The sequence below is a fragment of the Malus domestica genome, chromosome 13 (genome assembly GCF_042453785.1).
Source record: "Malus domestica chromosome 13, GDT2T_hap1".
NCBI lineage: Eukaryota > Viridiplantae > Streptophyta > Magnoliopsida > Rosales > Rosaceae > Malus > Malus domestica.
The window spans coordinates 5,460,307-5,478,044 of record NC_091673.1 but is presented as its reverse complement, the minus strand read 5'-3'; the positions used below and the strand labels follow the sequence as shown (position 1 = coordinate 5,478,044).

The window sequence follows — 17,738 nt, the reverse complement described above, 5'->3', positions numbered from 1 at the left end:
GTCACATCACGATTTAATATTTATTCTTATGTTAATAATATAAAACATTATAAAAAATACGAAGTGATAGAGAATTCAAAATTTATGACATGTGTGATATATTTTACTGTGTTTGCATAATAGAATTTAAATGGTGTGGGAATTAATTGAATTCTGGCTCTGTCATTCCATGAAACAAAAGCTAAATTCAATTTTCAAAGGTGTGGGAATTGATTGATGAAATAATTGTGGCAAGCAAAGCCTTTGAAGGACGTGCACTGCATTCCCAATCCCAATCCCAATCCCAATCCCCACCACCAAAGGCAAAGGTCCCATATATCCTGTGTCAAATATCTTCTTGTTGTTCATCTTCTAGAAAAATTGATGATACAATATTATTATGACTCTTTTGGAAGTGTTTTTAAAATGATTGAATGTATTTTTAGTGAAAATGTTTTTCGGTTTTAAAAGCAGTTCAAGTGTTTTTTGCAAGAAGCACTTCAAGTGATTTTATAATATTCACTTGAATTTTTACTAAAAATTGACTCTAAAATCGCTTTCACAAAAAACATTTTCAGTTATTTTAAATATAATTCCGAATAAACCCTTAAGTTCTTAAAGCTGTTGCTATCCGGGACATGCACGAACGTTCCTCATGGAGTTTACTAATTTTAGTGTTTCGAGTCTACCTTTGTAATTTGATTATTTGCTTATTGGTTTAAAATTCTCTTCACAGCTGCCACGTGGGCCCCTGCCACAATATATGGCAGTAGACTAGTCTTACATCTAGTATGTCATTTTATGAATAATGCTAGAGAGATTAAATTTATAAATTAAATGATGTGTAATCAATGGAAATAAGCATGTTTATCAACGTTTAAGTAATAAACCAATTATCAACTTCTATGTCTCTTAATTTCCAAAACTTTCTCTACAAATTTAATTTCCTTAGCATTACATGTCCTTTTATATTTGTATCTTGTTTTTATTTTTTATTTTTCAATGCACATGTTTTTTATTTATTTTATTTAAAAATATAAGGGAGTTTTAACGAAAAATGACACGGTAATTTAGATATTTTTCAATGCACATGTTATTTATTTATTTATTTAATTTAGCACCAAACTCGAAAGTGAAATGTGTATTATATGACTAGTAATTTAGATATTTATCAGTGCATATAATACATTTAAAATGAGTGACACGGGTTATATTAGCTACTGATGAGATTTGAATTTACGCTGCCATGCAAGAGCTCGGCTTCTTTCTACCACTGTGGTAAAAGGTTACTTGCAATTATTCAATTTTTTTTTCTATAAAACAAAAAAGTTATAACGAAAACCTTTCGAATAAAAGAAGATAAACAATCTTAATGCCGTTGTTAATATTATTTATGATACAAAAGTTTATTCAACTAAAAATTTATAATTGAACAATTTGACCTTGAATAATAAATAAAGAATTAATGGTTTGGTACAATAAATTTTAAAATAATGTTTTAGTACCATTAAAATTTAAAATTAATGTCTTGGTACAATAAAACTAAAATATTACAATAATTTTTCTTCACCGTACAAATTACATTTTTGTTCTGCATGGGCACAAATATAAAGAACCAAATTGTATAAGTGATCATAATATTAGGTTGTGTTATCCACACATTCTTTTACTTTTTACACAATCTCTTGTTAAATTTTATCCTTTGATTTTCTCCAATTTATTTGATTCGAAAGTAAAAAATTATGAAAGATATGTAAAAGTTCAAATGTAGTGTGTGGATAACGCCGTCATAATTGTGGAGCCAAAAATATTCACTAGGCGACACGTGGATTTTTGGACAAAATAGGACAAAAATACCCTGGAGGCATACCGGGTCTCCTACACGCGAGCAGTGGAGAATCATCCATCAACCAAGTCAGGAGTACCCAAAATGGGTAACAATTCAAAACCTATTTCATATATGTTTTTACCTCATTTTTTCCTTATTCAATTAGCCATTTATTTCAAACATTCCATAACATCCTCATCTTTCCCATTTTCCTTATTAAAATAATCATTCATTTTTATAACAACCACCCATTTATTATTTTCATATTTAATTAGCCAATAAATTGGCAAATTAAACATGAAATTAACCCCCACAAAAACCCTATGGCTGGCTACTATTATTCAAATAGGGCAAACCCTAACTCTATAAATAAACACATATTCTCACCAAAAATTCATTCCAACTCTCTCACAAAAAATCACAAATACTCCAAACACTATTTCTCTCTAAAATTCTAACTTTGGCATCGGAGGTTCTTCGGCCAAAGCCCCCCCCATTCATCGTGGGCGCGTGAGGCTCTTGGCCTTAACCTAAGGTGCTAGTTGTTTTGTAGGTGCAAAATCGTCCAAGATCGAAGAGGAGAAAATTTGCATCCACAAATTGGTGCTTTCATTGAGAGTTGAAATCCATACTCGTAGAAGACTCTCGCACAAAAAGGTTTTTTCTTTATTTTCTAGTCCATTTGAATATTTTTCATACGTTCTTATTATTAGAATTTTTTACTTGCAAAGGTTCTTTGATAAAACGTATAAGCAAAATATAATGGCTAGAAATTTAGAAAATTCCACAAGTGAAAATTCTAATGTTCAAGAAATGGGATTGCGGAGATCCGTGAGGCTAAATGCGACAATAAGGGGAGCGGCATCATCATCACGAGCTTTCACCATGGGAACCACCGTGGTGGCTACCTCGGTAGCCACCCGCGGCGAGGTCCATGGTGCCTTCACCACGGCCACTATGGGAACCACCGCGGTGGCTACTTCGGTAGCCACTCGTGGCGAGGTCCATGGAGCCTTCACCACGGCCCGGAGATCCGTGAGGCAAAATGCGACAATAAGGGGAGCGGCATCACCACCACGAGTTTCCACCATGGGAACCACCGCGGTGGCTACCTCGGTAGCCACCCACGGCGAGGTCCATGGTGCCTTCACCACGGCCACCATGGGAACCACCGCGGTGGCTACTTCGGTAGCCAATCGTGGCGAGGTCCATGGAGCCTTCACCACGGCCCGAGCCGTGCCATCCAAGTTTACGTGGACCCAAGCCCAAGCCTCGCATTCACATGCACCGCGCATTGAGCAGCCTGCTCCCGTGATCCAGCCTGCTCCCGTCAAGCAACCCACTCTCACGGCCCAACCTGCTCCTGCCAAGCAGCCTGCTCTCGTGACCCAACCTGCTCCCGACGAGCAGCCCACTCCCGTGGCCCAGCCTGCTTTCGTCAAGCAGCCCACTCCCGTGGCCCAGCCTGCTCCTGCCAAGCAGCCCACACCCGTGGCCCAGCCTGCTCCTGCCAAGCAGCTTGCTCTCGTGACCCAGCCTGCTCCCGACGAGCAACCCACTCCCGTGGTCCAACCTGCTTCCGTCGAGCAGCCCACTCTTGTGGCCCAGCCTGCTCCTGCCAAGCAGCCTGCTCTCGTGACCCAGCCTGCTCCCGACGAGCAGCTCACTCCCGTGGTTCAGCCTGCTTCCGTCGAGCAGCCCACTCTCACGGCCCAACCTGCTCCTGCCGAGCAGCCTGCTCTCGTGACCCAGCCTGCTCCCGACGAGCAGCCCACTCTCACGGCCCATCATGCTCCAGTGGCTTTCCAAGCAGCCCAAGTCGACCCAAGACTATCTCAACCATCCGGACCTACCATCGAGCCGGGGGCATTCTCACCATATTTTTTCGCGGATTTGACATTTCCCAATTCAAATCTCGCGCCCGGAGTCTACCACATTTCCACTGCCCAAGGAGGCGCATTCTTTCCAAGCTCTTCCAATCCAAATGGCGAACAACACTTGTCTCGACAAGTCATAGAGTTGACGAGCGCCCTTGCACAATAGACAACTTTGGTGAATCAACTTTTGCAACGTATCGGGATCCAACGTGCCCCGGACGAGGTATCCCGAAGTAGGACAAGGGCAGACGAACCTTTCCAACAGCGTCCCGGCAAGCAGCCATTCGACCAGCCACGAGCCGAACGTTCAGGCAGTGTACATTCCCGATTGGGCCCCCGAGATAGCGTATACTCCCGTCTTAGCGCGCGGAGGAGCGTGTACTCTCGACTAGGCCCACGGATGAGCATACATTCACGGTTAGGGTCACACTCCGATAGTCAACATGAGCAACCTTCCGGACAAAGTGTTCATTCGCGGCTAAGCCCACAAGGAGCATCATCCACCTCACATCAGAGTAGGCAGCACGACAGACGGAGAGAGGCAGTCACTCAATCCAGCTCAAGTTCAACCAGCAGCATGCGAAGAACTCGGTCGCCTGCTAGGAACGCACCACATGCACTGCATCTGCGGCGTAGATGAGCCAAACACATGGAAGAGCAGTCTAGACCAGCAAGTCATGGCTGGGGGCAGCCGAGAGCTCTGCTACCCCAACAAAGGCAAATTCAGGAAGAAGTAGAGAGACTCTTGACCAAGCGATTGCATGATTTCCAATGCAACGAGGTCACCGACGAGGCACTACGATGGAACATGACCAACATAAGCAGGTCACCCTTCACGGACGAGATCGAGCAGGCAGAGCCTCCACGAGAGTTCAGCATGCCACATTTCACATCTTTCAAAGGGGATGAAGACCCGGAGAGACACTTAAAGCGCTACCGAAGCGCAATGATCCTTTATCGAAACAACGATGAGCTTATGTGCAAGATATTCACCACCACTCTACAAGGCGAGGCGCAAGATTGGTTCTACACCCTGCCGCCACAATCCATCCGGAATTTCTACGAACTTTCTTTGGTTTTCACCAAAGAATATTCATCCTATCGCTCGATAAAAAAGAAATCTGATCATTTGTTCAACGTCAAGAAGAACCCAAATGAGTCATTTCGCGACTATGTGAGGAGGTTCAAAGTAAAGAAGGCAAAAATAGTCGGATGCAACGACTCGATAGCTAGAGCAGCCTTCCAAAAAGGACTTCCAGCAGACCACCCGCTATTCGGAAAATTGATCATGAAAGAAGATCTAACTCTGGCAGACTCTTTTGCTTTGGCAGAGAAGTATGCACTTTGGGATGAGGCTCGCCAATGCACATTCAATGACTTGAAGAAGTACCCGACATCACCTCCCTAGAAGCAGCAGAGGACTTATTCACATGTTTGACGGTATCTAAAGTAGCAATAAGCTCTACCATCATGCGAGAAGAGATGGGGGCCCGACTACCTGTATTCCACAGTTACCTGTATTCTACAGTTCAAAAGCTCTCCTCGATGTTATTAAAAATTCAAAAGCTAACTTTGGCGATAGTTGTTGCAACCCAGAAGCACAAGTTTTACTTTCAAACGCATGCAATCATCCTAATGACGTACTATTCTGCCCAATCCAGACGCGCGACGATAAAGGCGTAGACCCTGGCGGATGTAAAGTTTTCTGACTAACGCAACACTGGAAGGACACACTCGAAAGCAAGTTTTGTCCTCGTCACCCTAAAAGATTCTACATAGGAGCAACATGTACGGGCAGTTGAGTACCATTTCTTGCTGCGCATCACACGGCCTTAGCCGACCCTTGCTCAATGATTCAACTCTAGAGTGGCCCAATACCGGCAATTGAGCATCTCCTGTTGCGTATGACATGGCCACATCTCCACAGCTCCCTACTGCGTCTTCACGCTGAGCCTAGGTGACGTAATAGAGCGGCCCAACGATGCCTCAGAAGTAGCCGAGCACACTCTAGCTGCGCCTACTCCACCCGATGGAGACTTCTGGCATTTGCATGTCGACGACGCAGAAAAGCCTTCATCACTGCCGGCAGAGAAGGCTCCAAAAAGATGGATCCCATCTGGGAAGGTCCGTACAAGATCAACAGAGTAGGGGGCAAGAGTAATTACACCCTCACCACCATGAAGCGGCAAAAAGATTGAAAAGAAATGGATGGCCTACAATCTGAAGAAGTACCATGTGTGACCTCCCGCTACATCAAAACCCGAAGACTCAATAAGTTCGACGGGCACCACTTCACAAGCTGAGGACTATCCAGTTGTTATGCAGTTCCTACCTTACAGCTAAAGTTCTCGTTCGTTTCACTCGTTTTTCAATGAGGAATTTAGAAGTAATCACAACTTGGCTTGGCTGCATGCTTACAACAACTAATCACTCCTGCACTTCAAAAGAAGACTGCACCCTTCTTAGGGACTTATCGCAGGAATTGCGCCCCCCGAGGGACCAACCATGCTCTCCAGTGCGAGAGGGTAAACCAATTCTCCGACACCCATATGGGTCAGCTCTCCAAGACGGGAGGATAAACTTTACACTCCGAATATCCAGACGTGGATGAGCCTGGCTGCCCTAGTATAACTAGATGCACGATGGCTTGCGCCGGGATTCCTAGAAGTAGCCGCAATGGTCTTTTTCAAGGCTTAGCTAACTGAAGGATTTTGGGTCTCTTGGCCTAATCCGTGGGGAACCGGGCCCTAGAGACGGAGAGGGCACATTACGCAGTACATCCGATGGACGGCTGCCCTGGAATCCTAAAGCTGCTACCGAGTGCACTAAGGTAGCCTACGGATTCCGGAAGACTGCCTACGGCTTGCCCTTCGAGCAGTGAAGCCGCACTAGACTTATACAACCGCACATTCTTGTGAAAGGTTAAACAAGCTAGCGCGCATATACGAAGTTTTATCCACTGCCGACATGCTACGTAGTCGATAAGCTTCACCTCTGCCAAGCGCGGAACAACCTACACCAAGTCCTAAAGTGTTGTGATACTTGCTACGCAACCTACGGAATTGAAGAAAGTCAAGGTTAACAGCCTAGTGGTTACGCGGACTTGTCTGCTTCTGTAAGTAAGGCATCCGGCTGCCAACCCTATGGCTAACAACTTTGCAAAGTTCTACACCAACACCTACGGCTGCATAGGCTACGCAAGTTTGTCTGCTTATAAAAAAGTAGCATGCCTACCACTGGTCTATCAAGTCTAAAGGTTAGGGCATGAACAAAAGAAGTGAAAATGAAGAAAAACGAAGGAAAACATGTTTATAAACAACTAGCAAAGGCCGAAGGAGTTCAAGCAAAACAAAAGCTACAAGGAAAAACAAAGAAAATCCTAAAGGCTACCTAAAATACTACACTACAGCAGCTTGGACATCCCACGACTACTCGGTCGCCACACTTTCAACAGCCGTAACGCTTTTATCAGCGGCATCATCCGACGCTTCACCCTTGGCTGCCCCAGTTTGGGCACTAACTTCTCCAACTACTTCACCAATGGAAGCCTTAAAAGTAAAAGCAAGCAAGTCTTCCGAAGAGTCCACCTTACCACTCTTCATAATAGCAAGTCTCTACAAAGGTGAACCGGACTTGGCTCCCAAAGAACGTCCTGGTACAGACTTCGGCACTGGGGGCATGATAAAACCTTTACGCTGAGCAATCTTATCCAAAATTGTACTAGCCATTCTCAACATGGAAGACGCCACATGCTTAGATCTAGCAGCCTTATTTTTCTTCCCATTAGAAGAAGTCATGTCAATCACATACCTTTCGGTAGCAAGCGGACCCTCATGAGCAGCAGAAGAAGTCTTCAGTTTTTTTTTAACTAGGCATCTCATGAGCAGGCGGGGAAGATCTTTTCTTTCCATCTTCATTCATAGTAAGCTCCACGACAGCGATCAAACGAGCCAATGCATCCGCCTTGATCCTCTTTACCTCATCTTTCTGGAGCAGCCCACCTTTCTTTCAGCAAAGAAGACTAAGCAGCCAACGACTCAGCAGGGGAGCTCAACCCAGCATTCCAGCAGGCAGAAGGCATGCATGCCCAACATTCCAGCAGTCCATGAGACCCGCAATCTCCTCATTTCTCTCAATCGCCAGCCTGGCCCGAGTCAAGTCCAAGAGCCCAAAGGACATTAGCCATGCGGCTCGCCTAGCACTGCGCCCCAGCGCCACAATCCGCGACCCCAGCCGCACAAGCTGCCCTTGGCTCAAGCCAAGCCAAGTCTGCCCAAGCAGTAGTCCCTGCCACGACATCTCCTCGGCCCATGCCGAGCCAACTCCTGACCCCTGCCAGCCGACGTACTGCACCACCCCGACGGCTGCCCCGCAATAGCACTAATCCAAGAAGAAGGCAAGAAAAATTAAATTTTTCTTACATCGGTGCAGCACGGAGAAGATGAAGAAATCAACGAAAGACGGTCCTTTGCACGGGCAAGATGTAGAAGATTGATAGAGGAGGGGGAACAAATATCCTCTAACTTTCTCTCTCTTGTGGGGTAGAATAAATTGCTCTCCAAAGTTGATTTAATAACCCACTTAAGGTGGACTTAAATAGGCTTTGAGAGAAGTTTATTTCCCTTTCCTAGAAGGGCCTAATTTCCAATTAAAGAGAGAATCAACATCAAAATAAGAAGCAGTCCTACGTTTCCTAAAGCAAGAAGATCTCTACACCTGCTGCCCTTTCCTACGAGCAGCCCAACAGGTGTGGGGGCATTTGTGGAGCCAAAAATATTCACTAGGCGACACGTGGATTTTTGGACAAAATAGGACAAAAATACCCTGGAGGCATACCGGGTCTCCTACACGCGAGCAGTGGAGAATCATCCATCAACCAAGTCAGGAGTACCCAAAATGGGTAACAATTCAAAACCTATTTCATATATGTTTTTACCTCATTTTTTCCTTATTCAATTAGCCATTTATTTCAAACATTCCATAACATCCTCATCTTTCCCATTTTCCTTATTAAAATAATCATTCATTTTTATAACCACCCATTTATTATTTTCATATTTAATTAGCCAATAAATTGGCAAATTAAACATGAAATTAACCCCCACAAAAACCCTATGGCTGGCTACTATTATTCAAATAGGGCAAACCCTAACTCTATAAATAAACACATATTCTCACCAAAAATTCATTCCAACTCTCTCACAAAAAATCACAAATACTCCAAACACTATTTCTCTCTAAAATTCTAACTTTGGCATCGGAGGTTCTTCGGCCAAAGCCCCCCCCATTCATCGTGGGCGCGTGAGGCTCTTGACCTTAACCTAAGGTGCTAGTTGTTTTGTAGGTGCAAAATCGTCCAAGATCGAAGAGGAGAAAATTTGCATCCACAATAATATTATACACTTGCAAACGTAAGATAAAACGATAAAAGCATGGATTTTATTTTAATTTATATTTTATTTATCGAGTATCTAGAGGAGGAAAAAAAATCAATTTTGATCGGTGAAGAATGAGTGGACAAAAAAAAGGAAAAGTTAAAATATTAAAATGGGTTTCCCTTCTTGTTTGTTTCTCTTTTATCTATTTTTCTTTCTATTTTCCTATGTTATTAAGAGATAATAATAATATTATTTATAATTAAAATAACAAATTATTATTTTTTAATTTTTTTCTAATAATATTATTATTTATGATTAAAATGACAAATGATGCTGGTAGATATGGACTTGGATTGTCTGCCCTCTTCATTCCCTCCATGCCCTTCCCATCCCCTTCTATTTATGTGGTCACGGTTAAGCCACGTCAACATTTTATATTCCTATTACTTTTTGTCTTATTATTTCTATAAAAAAAATCAATATAAAATGTTAACGTGACTTAACCGTGACCACGTAGAATAAAAAGTGATGAAAAAGACAAGGGCAGACAATCTAAGTCTCATAGATATAGGCCAGCCGACCTTATTGTAATTGTCGAGGAACTGTAGCACAACTTTATATTATCTATGAGACTACGACGTTTCGTCGGACTCATTATTAGAGTGGAAAGAAAAAAAAAATGCAAATGGAACAAAGAATACTGCTTCAATCCTTGCCGATTAAAAATCATTTATTTTTATAGTTAGATATTTATGTTTACGTATAAATTACAAGACGTCATCATACGTGGGATGCACTATTGAGTCACATGATTGGAGGGCCACGTAAAGTCAGATGGGATCAAAATAAATAGCCTTATACTTGTATATGAGACGTGGTTGGAGAGAGACCTAATCAAATTATTGTAACGTGCCTCTTTTAATACAACGATATGAGGAAGCGATACTTAAACTGATTTCCACATTAATTCAGTTGCAAATAAATCAAACTTGTTATTTACGTGAGTTTAACGGCATGACGTTCCAAATACTTTCCAACAAAAAGGTAGACTACACTACACCGTGAAATTACGGGACAACGTAATCTGAACGGCAGCGTCTTGAAACACACACAGAGATCCTACAGAGACAGTGAATACCCGCACGTTCCCGGCTCAGGTAAAACCGCATAGCGCCACGTGTCAAATCATTTTGGTCGCGGGTCCCGCCCCCACCACCCACCTGTGGCCGCTATAAACTTAGAGATGCCTTTACGCTGCCTCAAACTGCCGTCGCTCGCTGCCTCCCTCCCACCTTTGTCCTTCCTTTTATTTGACTCTGCCCGCCATTAAAGCTTCCGCCTCAACCTTTTGCTTCCAACTACCAACAAACGAACGATAGCTCCTTCCAGCTCACTTTCTCTCTCTCTCTCTCTCTATAATTATGTTATGGTGAATTGGCGACGCTTGTTTTGTTGACCTCTGAGCAGGAGAGAGAGGGGGAGGGAGGGGGATTATGGGGGCGTGCGTGTCGAAGCCGGAGGGGTGCGTCGGAGGGAGACTGAGCTCGTCGAAGCGGAAGAGGATCCGGAAGAGGAGGAGAGACGGGCAGGCTAAACAGTCTCCGGGTCGGGCCGGTCGGTTGTCGGAGGGATCGCCGGAAAAGTTTGATCGGTCTGCCCCGCCTGATCGCTCCACCTTCAACAACCCCACTTTCCAAGGTCCATTTTTTCATCTCTCTCTAGAATGCTCTGTTATTAGAAGCTGTAAAATGATGAAATTTTGGAGCTTTTTGTTTGGAACTGAGTTATTTTCTGGAATTTAGTTCTGGGATTTTCTTGTTTGGCTGAATTGTATTTATGGGAAAATTTGCGCTTTCTTGAGAGTAATTTTCTTGATAATTAAAATAATGTGAGTAATTAAGATACTAATTAAGAACATCATAATTGAGATAGAGCAATTGACCGCAGAACTAGCTATAATTTTCTTTGAGAACCACCAATTTTTTAATTTAAGCTATGATTTTCTGGAAAACGTAGAGTCTTTATGTGAATCCGTCTCCGAAAATCTGTCTCGGAGCTGGTTGATGCTTGATATGCAGCAAGAAGCAATTGCTTGTGCATTTGTTGCTGCTGAAAATTGTGTTGTCTTTGTTTTTTAGTGATAAACTAGTCAGGGTTTTGGTGGCATTTTTGTTTTTTCTAAACATTGTAATTCTCAAATTGCATTGTACTGTAATTTCCTCTATGTCCATAGTTTCTGATTATCGTTAAAAATATGATGGCATCCGCAGAAAGTAGTGAAGACGCATGGTTTGATCCGGTTGCAATATTTGAGTTCGAAGAATGCGATGAAGATTTCCATAGTGTTCAGGATGGTAAAGTTTTACTTTTACTGATGTCTAATTTCAGTCATATTGTATTGTTTTTCAATTTTTTTCTTAATTTGATGTCTTTAGGTTTGAATTACTAAAATATCTTTATTTGCAGAGGTGTTATCTCTGAATGGATTTGAACGCGTATCAGTATCAAGCAATTCGTCAGTAAGAGATGCCAATTGTGAACAGTATAATGTTAATGACCTGCATGCCTCCTCTACTGATCAGATACATAAACCAGGGGATTCTGCAAACAACCCTGTCAGTGTGGTTTCTCAAAAGAGCAATAATCATATCACGAATGCTAATGACGTTGATGGACATTCGACAACTGAAGCAAATCAACCTGTGTTCCTCGATGAAATCTCCACCTCTGTCGATGAATCTTCTCCCAAGGAGGAAGGAATATTGGACAATTGTGGGATTCTTCCAAGCACCTGTCTGCCTTTTCTTGCTTCAACCGTTCCCCCTGTTGAAAAGAGAAGGTCACTGAGTTCTAGCCCACCAAGTGCAAGGAAAAAATCTGCCATAAAACTTCCCTTTAAATGGAAAGAAGGACATCCCAATGCAAGTTTATGTAAGAACTAGAACTATCTTTTGATGAGCTAATATGACATGCAAATGGTGAACACGCATGGGATTCATTTCTTTGCCATCATTATTATTTTGAGTGTGCATTTTCTTTAGTCTTTAGCCGCAGCCTTGTTATTCATGAAACCTGTCCTCGCGCCGCTTATTCCTTTAAGATTTACTGTCCTCTACAGCAACCATATAATCTTGTAGTAAATTTTCGTTATTCTCATCATACTTTGTTGAGTAGTATCTCTTTTGGTTATTCCCTAAATTGGTCGTAGATTGTTCGTTAAGTAAATGTTATATTGTTTGATGGTAGTTCTTAGCGTTCATACATTGTAAGCATTCCGACTCTTTAGTCTAGTGTAAACATATCCAATTGTAATTCCTTTAACCTTTTGTTTTTTATGCATATTTCCAGTTTCCTCAAAGATGCTTCTGCAAAGACCAATAGCAGGTTCTCAAGTTCCCTTTTGCCCTATAGATAAGAAAATGTTTGATTCCTGGTCACATATTGAGCCAAATTCTTTCAAAGTTCGGGGGCCGAATTACTTTAGGTAAGATTCGCGGAGTAAAGTGTTCATTTAGTTTAAGAACTTGTACATGTACATATGTACATTCATATAGGGCTACATTTACACTTTTTTATATTAAAATAATCACTAGTAAAGTATTGATCGTCATTGGCATCCATTAACATATAAGATTCACCATATTCAAAATTTGAGATTTACCTGTGTAGATCTTTGTTGCCAAGCTACTTTTCCAATTGACCTTTGAATTTGATCTTCTTTATTGCAGGGACAGAAAGAAGGAACATGCTCCCAGCTATGCTGCATATTATCCATTTGGTCTTGACGTATTTTTATCTCAGCGAAAAATAGATCATATAGCTCGCTTTGTGGAACTGCCTGTTGTTAATTCTTCTGGAGATCTTCCCACTGTTCTTGTTGTAAATGTACAGGTAAGTTTGATCTCTCTCTCCTTCTCTCCCCGCCTCTCTCCTTTTTTATTGCTTTCTGTATGCATAGTTGTCCATCTTTAAATTTGTCAGGTAATATAATTTTTAAGCACCTACGACAACTGAACTCCTTGTGCGGATTTAGACTATCCAGCTCGGATTCAGAATATAAGTTGAATAATAACTAATAAGCTGTAACGGTTGAGGACTTGTACCCTGCCACCTGTGACAAGAATTTTCAGGCTAGGTTCCAACTTTAACGAAGGTCGTTGGCCACACAATGCACCTTGCTTGTTTACCTCCAATTGAGTTCAAGATGAGTAGTTAGTTTAGATACCTTCTGGCTAGTTAAGGAGATTCAGTTGGTTTTGCTTTCTAGATATGTGTAAAACTTATTCTGATGTTTAATAATGTCCTTTTCATTGATTCTACAGGTACCCTTGTATCCTGCTGCAATTTTTCAGGGTGAGACGGATGGAGAAGGAATGAATTTTGTTTTGTACTTTAAGGTTAACGATATGCACGCTAAAGAACTTCCACCTAATTTTCAAGAAAATATCAGAGTAAGATGGAGCCTTTTGTAGTTTTCGTTGTACTCCCATTTCATACTGAACCTTTTTTCTCAGTAAACATCGTTTCCATCAGAGATGATGCTGGGCAAGTCATCCCAGCACAATGCGTATAATTTTTTTTAATTCATGCCCATGCCTATTTTCATGCAGAGGTTAATTGACGATGAAGTAGAAAAGGTCAAAGGTTTTCCTGTGGACTCAATTGCACCCTTTCGAGAAAGGTTGAAGATTTTGGGACGTGTTGCTAATGTGGAAGATCTTCACTTGAGTGCACCAGAGCGGAAGCTTATGCAGGCTTACAATGAAAAGCCGGTTCTTTCACGTCCTCAACATGAATTTTACACGGTGAGCGTGTTTGGGTTACTTTAATTTTTTTACCTCAGTTTTCCAATTCGCCTTCGGTTTTATGGTTTCTTAAGGTTTGTTTTCTTGCTAACCGTAATGGATTTCAGGGAGAAAACTACCTCGAGATTGATTTGGATATGCACAGATTTAGTTATATCTCTAGGAAAGGGTTTGAAGCGTTCCTAGATAGACTAAAGCACTGCATTTTGGACGTCGGGCTCACGATTCAGGTAATTTTCCCTGCAGCAAGTTAAACTTCTATTATCAATCCCTTAATTCTTTTTTCTTTTGCTGCCCTTTTGGAGTTGTTCATCTATATCTTATATTTGCATTTTGAAATAGGGAAACAAACCCGAAGAGTTGCCGGAGCAGATCTTATGTTGTATACGATTAAACGGAATTGACTACATGAACTACCACCAACTAGGGTTGATCCAAGATCCCCCTTGACACCCTGTAAATGATGGGACAATGTAAATCTCGTATTTAACCATTAATACAGTTCAAATTCAAGAAGAAATTGTGTCATATTTTGTGTAGTTTTATAGACTCAGAATCTCCAGTGAACTGAGGCAACAACCATCCTTCAGTTTTCTAACTACTTAAATGCAGATGCTTAATATTTAACGGACCATAAACCTGAGCATGTACGAAAGAAAAGTTATTTAGCTACGTAGATAGGAGGGCTTCAAGTGTTCTTACAGGGAGGGAGAGGCTTTCCACATAAGCCTTTGTTTCCGGAGTAGGAGCTTTTCGGGAAGTCACTGAATGGTTTGCCTTCCGGGATTTTCCCCTCCAGAAGATTGTCCGATACATCAAATTTCCACAAATCCTTCAGCTTCATAAACTTGTTTGGAATTTTTCCGGAAAACTGGTTTTGCTGCAGCTCGAGCTTGGTCAGCTTGGTCAGATTTCCCAACGCCTCTGGTAAGTTGGAAGATAATTTGTTGGCGTGAAGGTCAAGCCATATCAACCTTTTCAAATTTCCAATTGACTGGGGGATGTTTGAAACGAGTGTGTTCTTGTATAGGTTCAATGAGAAGAGCATTTGAAAGTTTTCATCTCCAAAGCGTGTAGGAATGCTTCCGGTGAGATTGTTGGCTGATAAGTCCAATTCTTGTATTGCACTTGGAAAGAGCTCTGGAATTTCTCCCTGGATTTCGCACCCCGCCAAGAAATTCCGAAGAAGTGACGGCAACTCTGGGAGCCATTTTGGGACGGCAGATAGCCTCAATGGGTTGAAAGAAACATCGAGTGTTTCGAGATGTTTAAGAGAAGACATCTCAGAAGGGAGTGGTCCTTCAATCATATTCCGAGCGAGGAGAGGTGTGCAAGCAGTAGGAGTTGGCCAATGAATTTTGGAATTTTTCCAGTAAGGGCTGGTTTGGTGTTGTTGTGCTTTGAAAAAAAACTGATTCTGCTGAGCTGTGAGAATAAACTCATTTTTGCTGCTTCACGTTTTCAATTTTTTTTTCACTCAAAACTATGAAAATAAGCTGTTTTTAAATGTTTACCAGATACCTTTTTGAACTCAACTTTTTTTTATATCCACTTTTTATAAAAGCAACCTCAGTATCAAAACCATTACTAAGACTAGTATCCTGCAGCCTTATAAGCCTGAGATGAGACATTTTCGGAGAGATCGACAGAAATGTAATTGGCCCCTCAAGAAAATTAGAGTCCAACCCTAGATTTCTAATGGCAGACAGATTAGCCATGGAAGAGGGAAGTTTACCAGACAAAAAATTGTTTGAAAAATCAAGGTCTTGCAAGACTTGCAATTGACCAATTCCCTGTGGTATGTGACCACTCAGAGAGTTGTTATGAAAATCCAAACTTACTAAACGTGTCAAGCTTGCAATTGAATCAGGCATAGGTCCATAGAAACTGTTTGAATAGAGGTAAAGCCTTTGGAGTTTCGGAAGGATGAGTTCTGGGATGTTTCCGGTGAGGTCAGAGTTCTCACCAAGATTCAGGACTTCAAGGAATGAAATGAGATTTATTGAAGGATAGAGAGTGCCTACCATACGGGCGAGGAAAGGTTCATCATCTTTTGTGATCCAGGCTGGAAGGCTGATTCCAATCACTCTGCCGGTCCTGTTTTCACAAGTAATGCCTTGCCACTCGCAGCAACCGCCGCCAACCCCCACATCGCTAGGCGGCCGGAGGTGTCGATGGGAATCCCAGCCTTGAAATTGCTTAGGCCTTTGAGGTCGTTGGGTTGCATGCTTGGTTGGGGGTTGTGTTTCCCTCTCCAAGTGCAGAAAGGGTGATGAGTAGTACAACCCAAAGAAACTTCATCAGTATTTCTGTTTGCTTAATTGATTTGGGATTTTAGGAGAATGCGTGTTCAGCTTGTATGTTAGGGCTTAATATTTATATGCACCGTCTGACTAGTGCATGGTAGTGCATGGTAATCATCTGCATGGTAGTGCATGGTACTGAGGTGATTTTTTCAAAAGTGGGCATCAATCAAAAAAAGTTGGAAGGGTTTTTGGTGGTTGGTAAACAATCCAAACCAGCTTTATTTCAAAGTTTTAGATGAAAAAAAGCTAAAAATCGAAAGCTGCAAAAAGCAGCTTATTGTGAAAATGACGGAGCTACAATAATTTTAGTAATGAATTTTTTAATTTGCCAATATTGCCCTCCCGTCTCCAACGCCTCGTCGTCTCCAAGCATGCGCCTCCGCAACTCCAACTGGGTTTGTGAGATTAGATCCAAGCATGCGCCTTCAACTGGGACTTCATCAGAATGCGAACTGGGTTTGAGAGATTCAGATTCGTGGTGCAACAGCAAGCAATTCAGGCTTTATTCGATTCGAGCTTCGAGATTGCAGGTATGGCTTCGAACTAGAGGTTGCAGATTTGATGAGTTTGACTGTGTCTAATTCGATGTTGCAGCAGCGGCAGAGTGTTGGCTTCGTAGTTGGTTTGTGCCTTCGGTTTTGGACGTATATTGATGGACAAAAAAATCATATTTTTTTGGTGAAGTCAGTGAGGTTTTTAGGGAGAGTGGAGAGATGCAGGTTCATGGGGAACTCTCTGGGAGTTGACTTTTGCAATGAGTTTGGTGGAAAAGGTTTTAATGGGGGAATATATCTGAATTAATAATAATAAAATACTAATAAAATGATTAAAAAATAACAAAACCTCGTTAGGTAGCAAAAAATCTAATTGAATATATGTTGAATTTCAGAGAATCACTTAAAATCCTAATTGAATACCCATAAGTTCATTAAAAGAAATAAAATCTCTCAAAATTCTAATTAAGTACATCCCGCCGTCCAAACTACGTGTATAGTTGATTACTCTCCCATAATTCACTTGGAGCAAGCTAAATCCATTAGAGTTCATTTAGTTGAGCCTTTAAGAGCCAAGCGAAAGCAATATCATGAACGTACGAAAGGAAGATGAACATGATCGAAGTAGGCTTTTTTCTTTACTTCTTACATCTTATAATTATAGGAAAACTAATGAAAAAAAGTTTGAAAACTTTAAGTTTTAACGATAAGGACAAAATAAAGGGTAAAGTGAATATTACTAGGTTTGACTTTTTAGAGTTTTTCGTTAAAGTGAACAATACCGCGGCTTTTCGTTAAAACTCCCAATTATAATAGCTCTGTGGATCAGCCTTTCGAGCGATGGAATAATATTCCGTTGCTTTCAAGTCTCACGTAACTTTACTAATCATATCCAGCATGAAAGATGTGCTCTAATCTGGCAACCTATTTAATTTTTTCTGCTACTTTATCCATCTAAGTTCTTTTCCACACCTAAAGCTCGTTTGGAAGGGTCAGAATCGTTTATGAGAAAACTAACTTCTGGTAAACTTATTAATAAGTGTTGATGAGTTTTATCACAAAAAACTTTGG

The 17,738-nt window shown here is 41.5% G+C and overlaps 2 protein-coding genes across 2 annotated transcripts; one reads left to right on the top strand and one right to left on the bottom strand.

The window, feature by feature from the left end:
- Positions 1-10,323: 10,323 nt before the first annotated feature.
- LOC103451889 (uncharacterized) lies at positions 10,324-14,387 on the top strand. The gene is made up of 9 exons (XM_008391327.4): positions 10,324-10,760; positions 11,333-11,416; positions 11,529-11,993; positions 12,411-12,546; positions 12,791-12,953; positions 13,385-13,513; positions 13,673-13,867; positions 13,975-14,097; positions 14,210-14,387. Exons 1-9 carry the CDS (start codon positions 10,556-10,558, stop codon positions 14,315-14,317), a joined length of 1,608 nt encoding a protein of 535 aa, XP_008389549.1. The 5' UTR covers positions 10,324-10,555; the 3' UTR covers positions 14,318-14,387.
- A 168-nt stretch (positions 14,388-14,555) lies between these two features.
- On the bottom strand, positions 14,556-15,894 carry LOC103452348 (LRR receptor-like serine/threonine-protein kinase GSO2). The gene is made up of 2 exons (XM_029090933.2): positions 15,389-15,894; positions 14,556-15,315 (listed from the first exon to the last, which is right to left on the bottom strand). Exons 1-2 carry the CDS (start codon positions 15,892-15,894, stop codon positions 14,556-14,558), a joined length of 1,266 nt encoding a protein of 421 aa, XP_028946766.2.
- Between the last annotated feature and the right edge of the window lie 1,844 nt (positions 15,895-17,738).

Bases quoted from the DNA above. Each gene is read 5' to 3' on its own strand.
- LOC103451889 (XM_008391327.4), top strand. From the start codon at position 10,556: ATGGGGGCGTGCGTGTCGAAGCCGGAGGGGTGCGTCGGAGGGAGACTG. The intron at 11,994-12,410 runs GTAAGAACTAGA...GCATATTTCCAG, and splicing joins ACATCCCAATGCAAGTTTAT to TTTCCTCAAAGATGCTTCTG. The intron at 14,098-14,209 runs GTAATTTTCCCT...ATTTTGAAATAG, and splicing joins ACGTCGGGCTCACGATTCAG to GGAAACAAACCCGAAGAGTT.
- LOC103452348 (XM_029090933.2), bottom strand. From the start codon at position 15,894: ATGGTAGGCACTCTCTATCCTTCAATAAATCTCATTTCATTCCTTGAA. The intron at 15,316-15,388 runs GTATCTGGTAAA...AACGTGAAGCAG, and splicing joins AAAAAGTTGAGTTCAAAAAG to CAAAAATGAGTTTATTCTCA.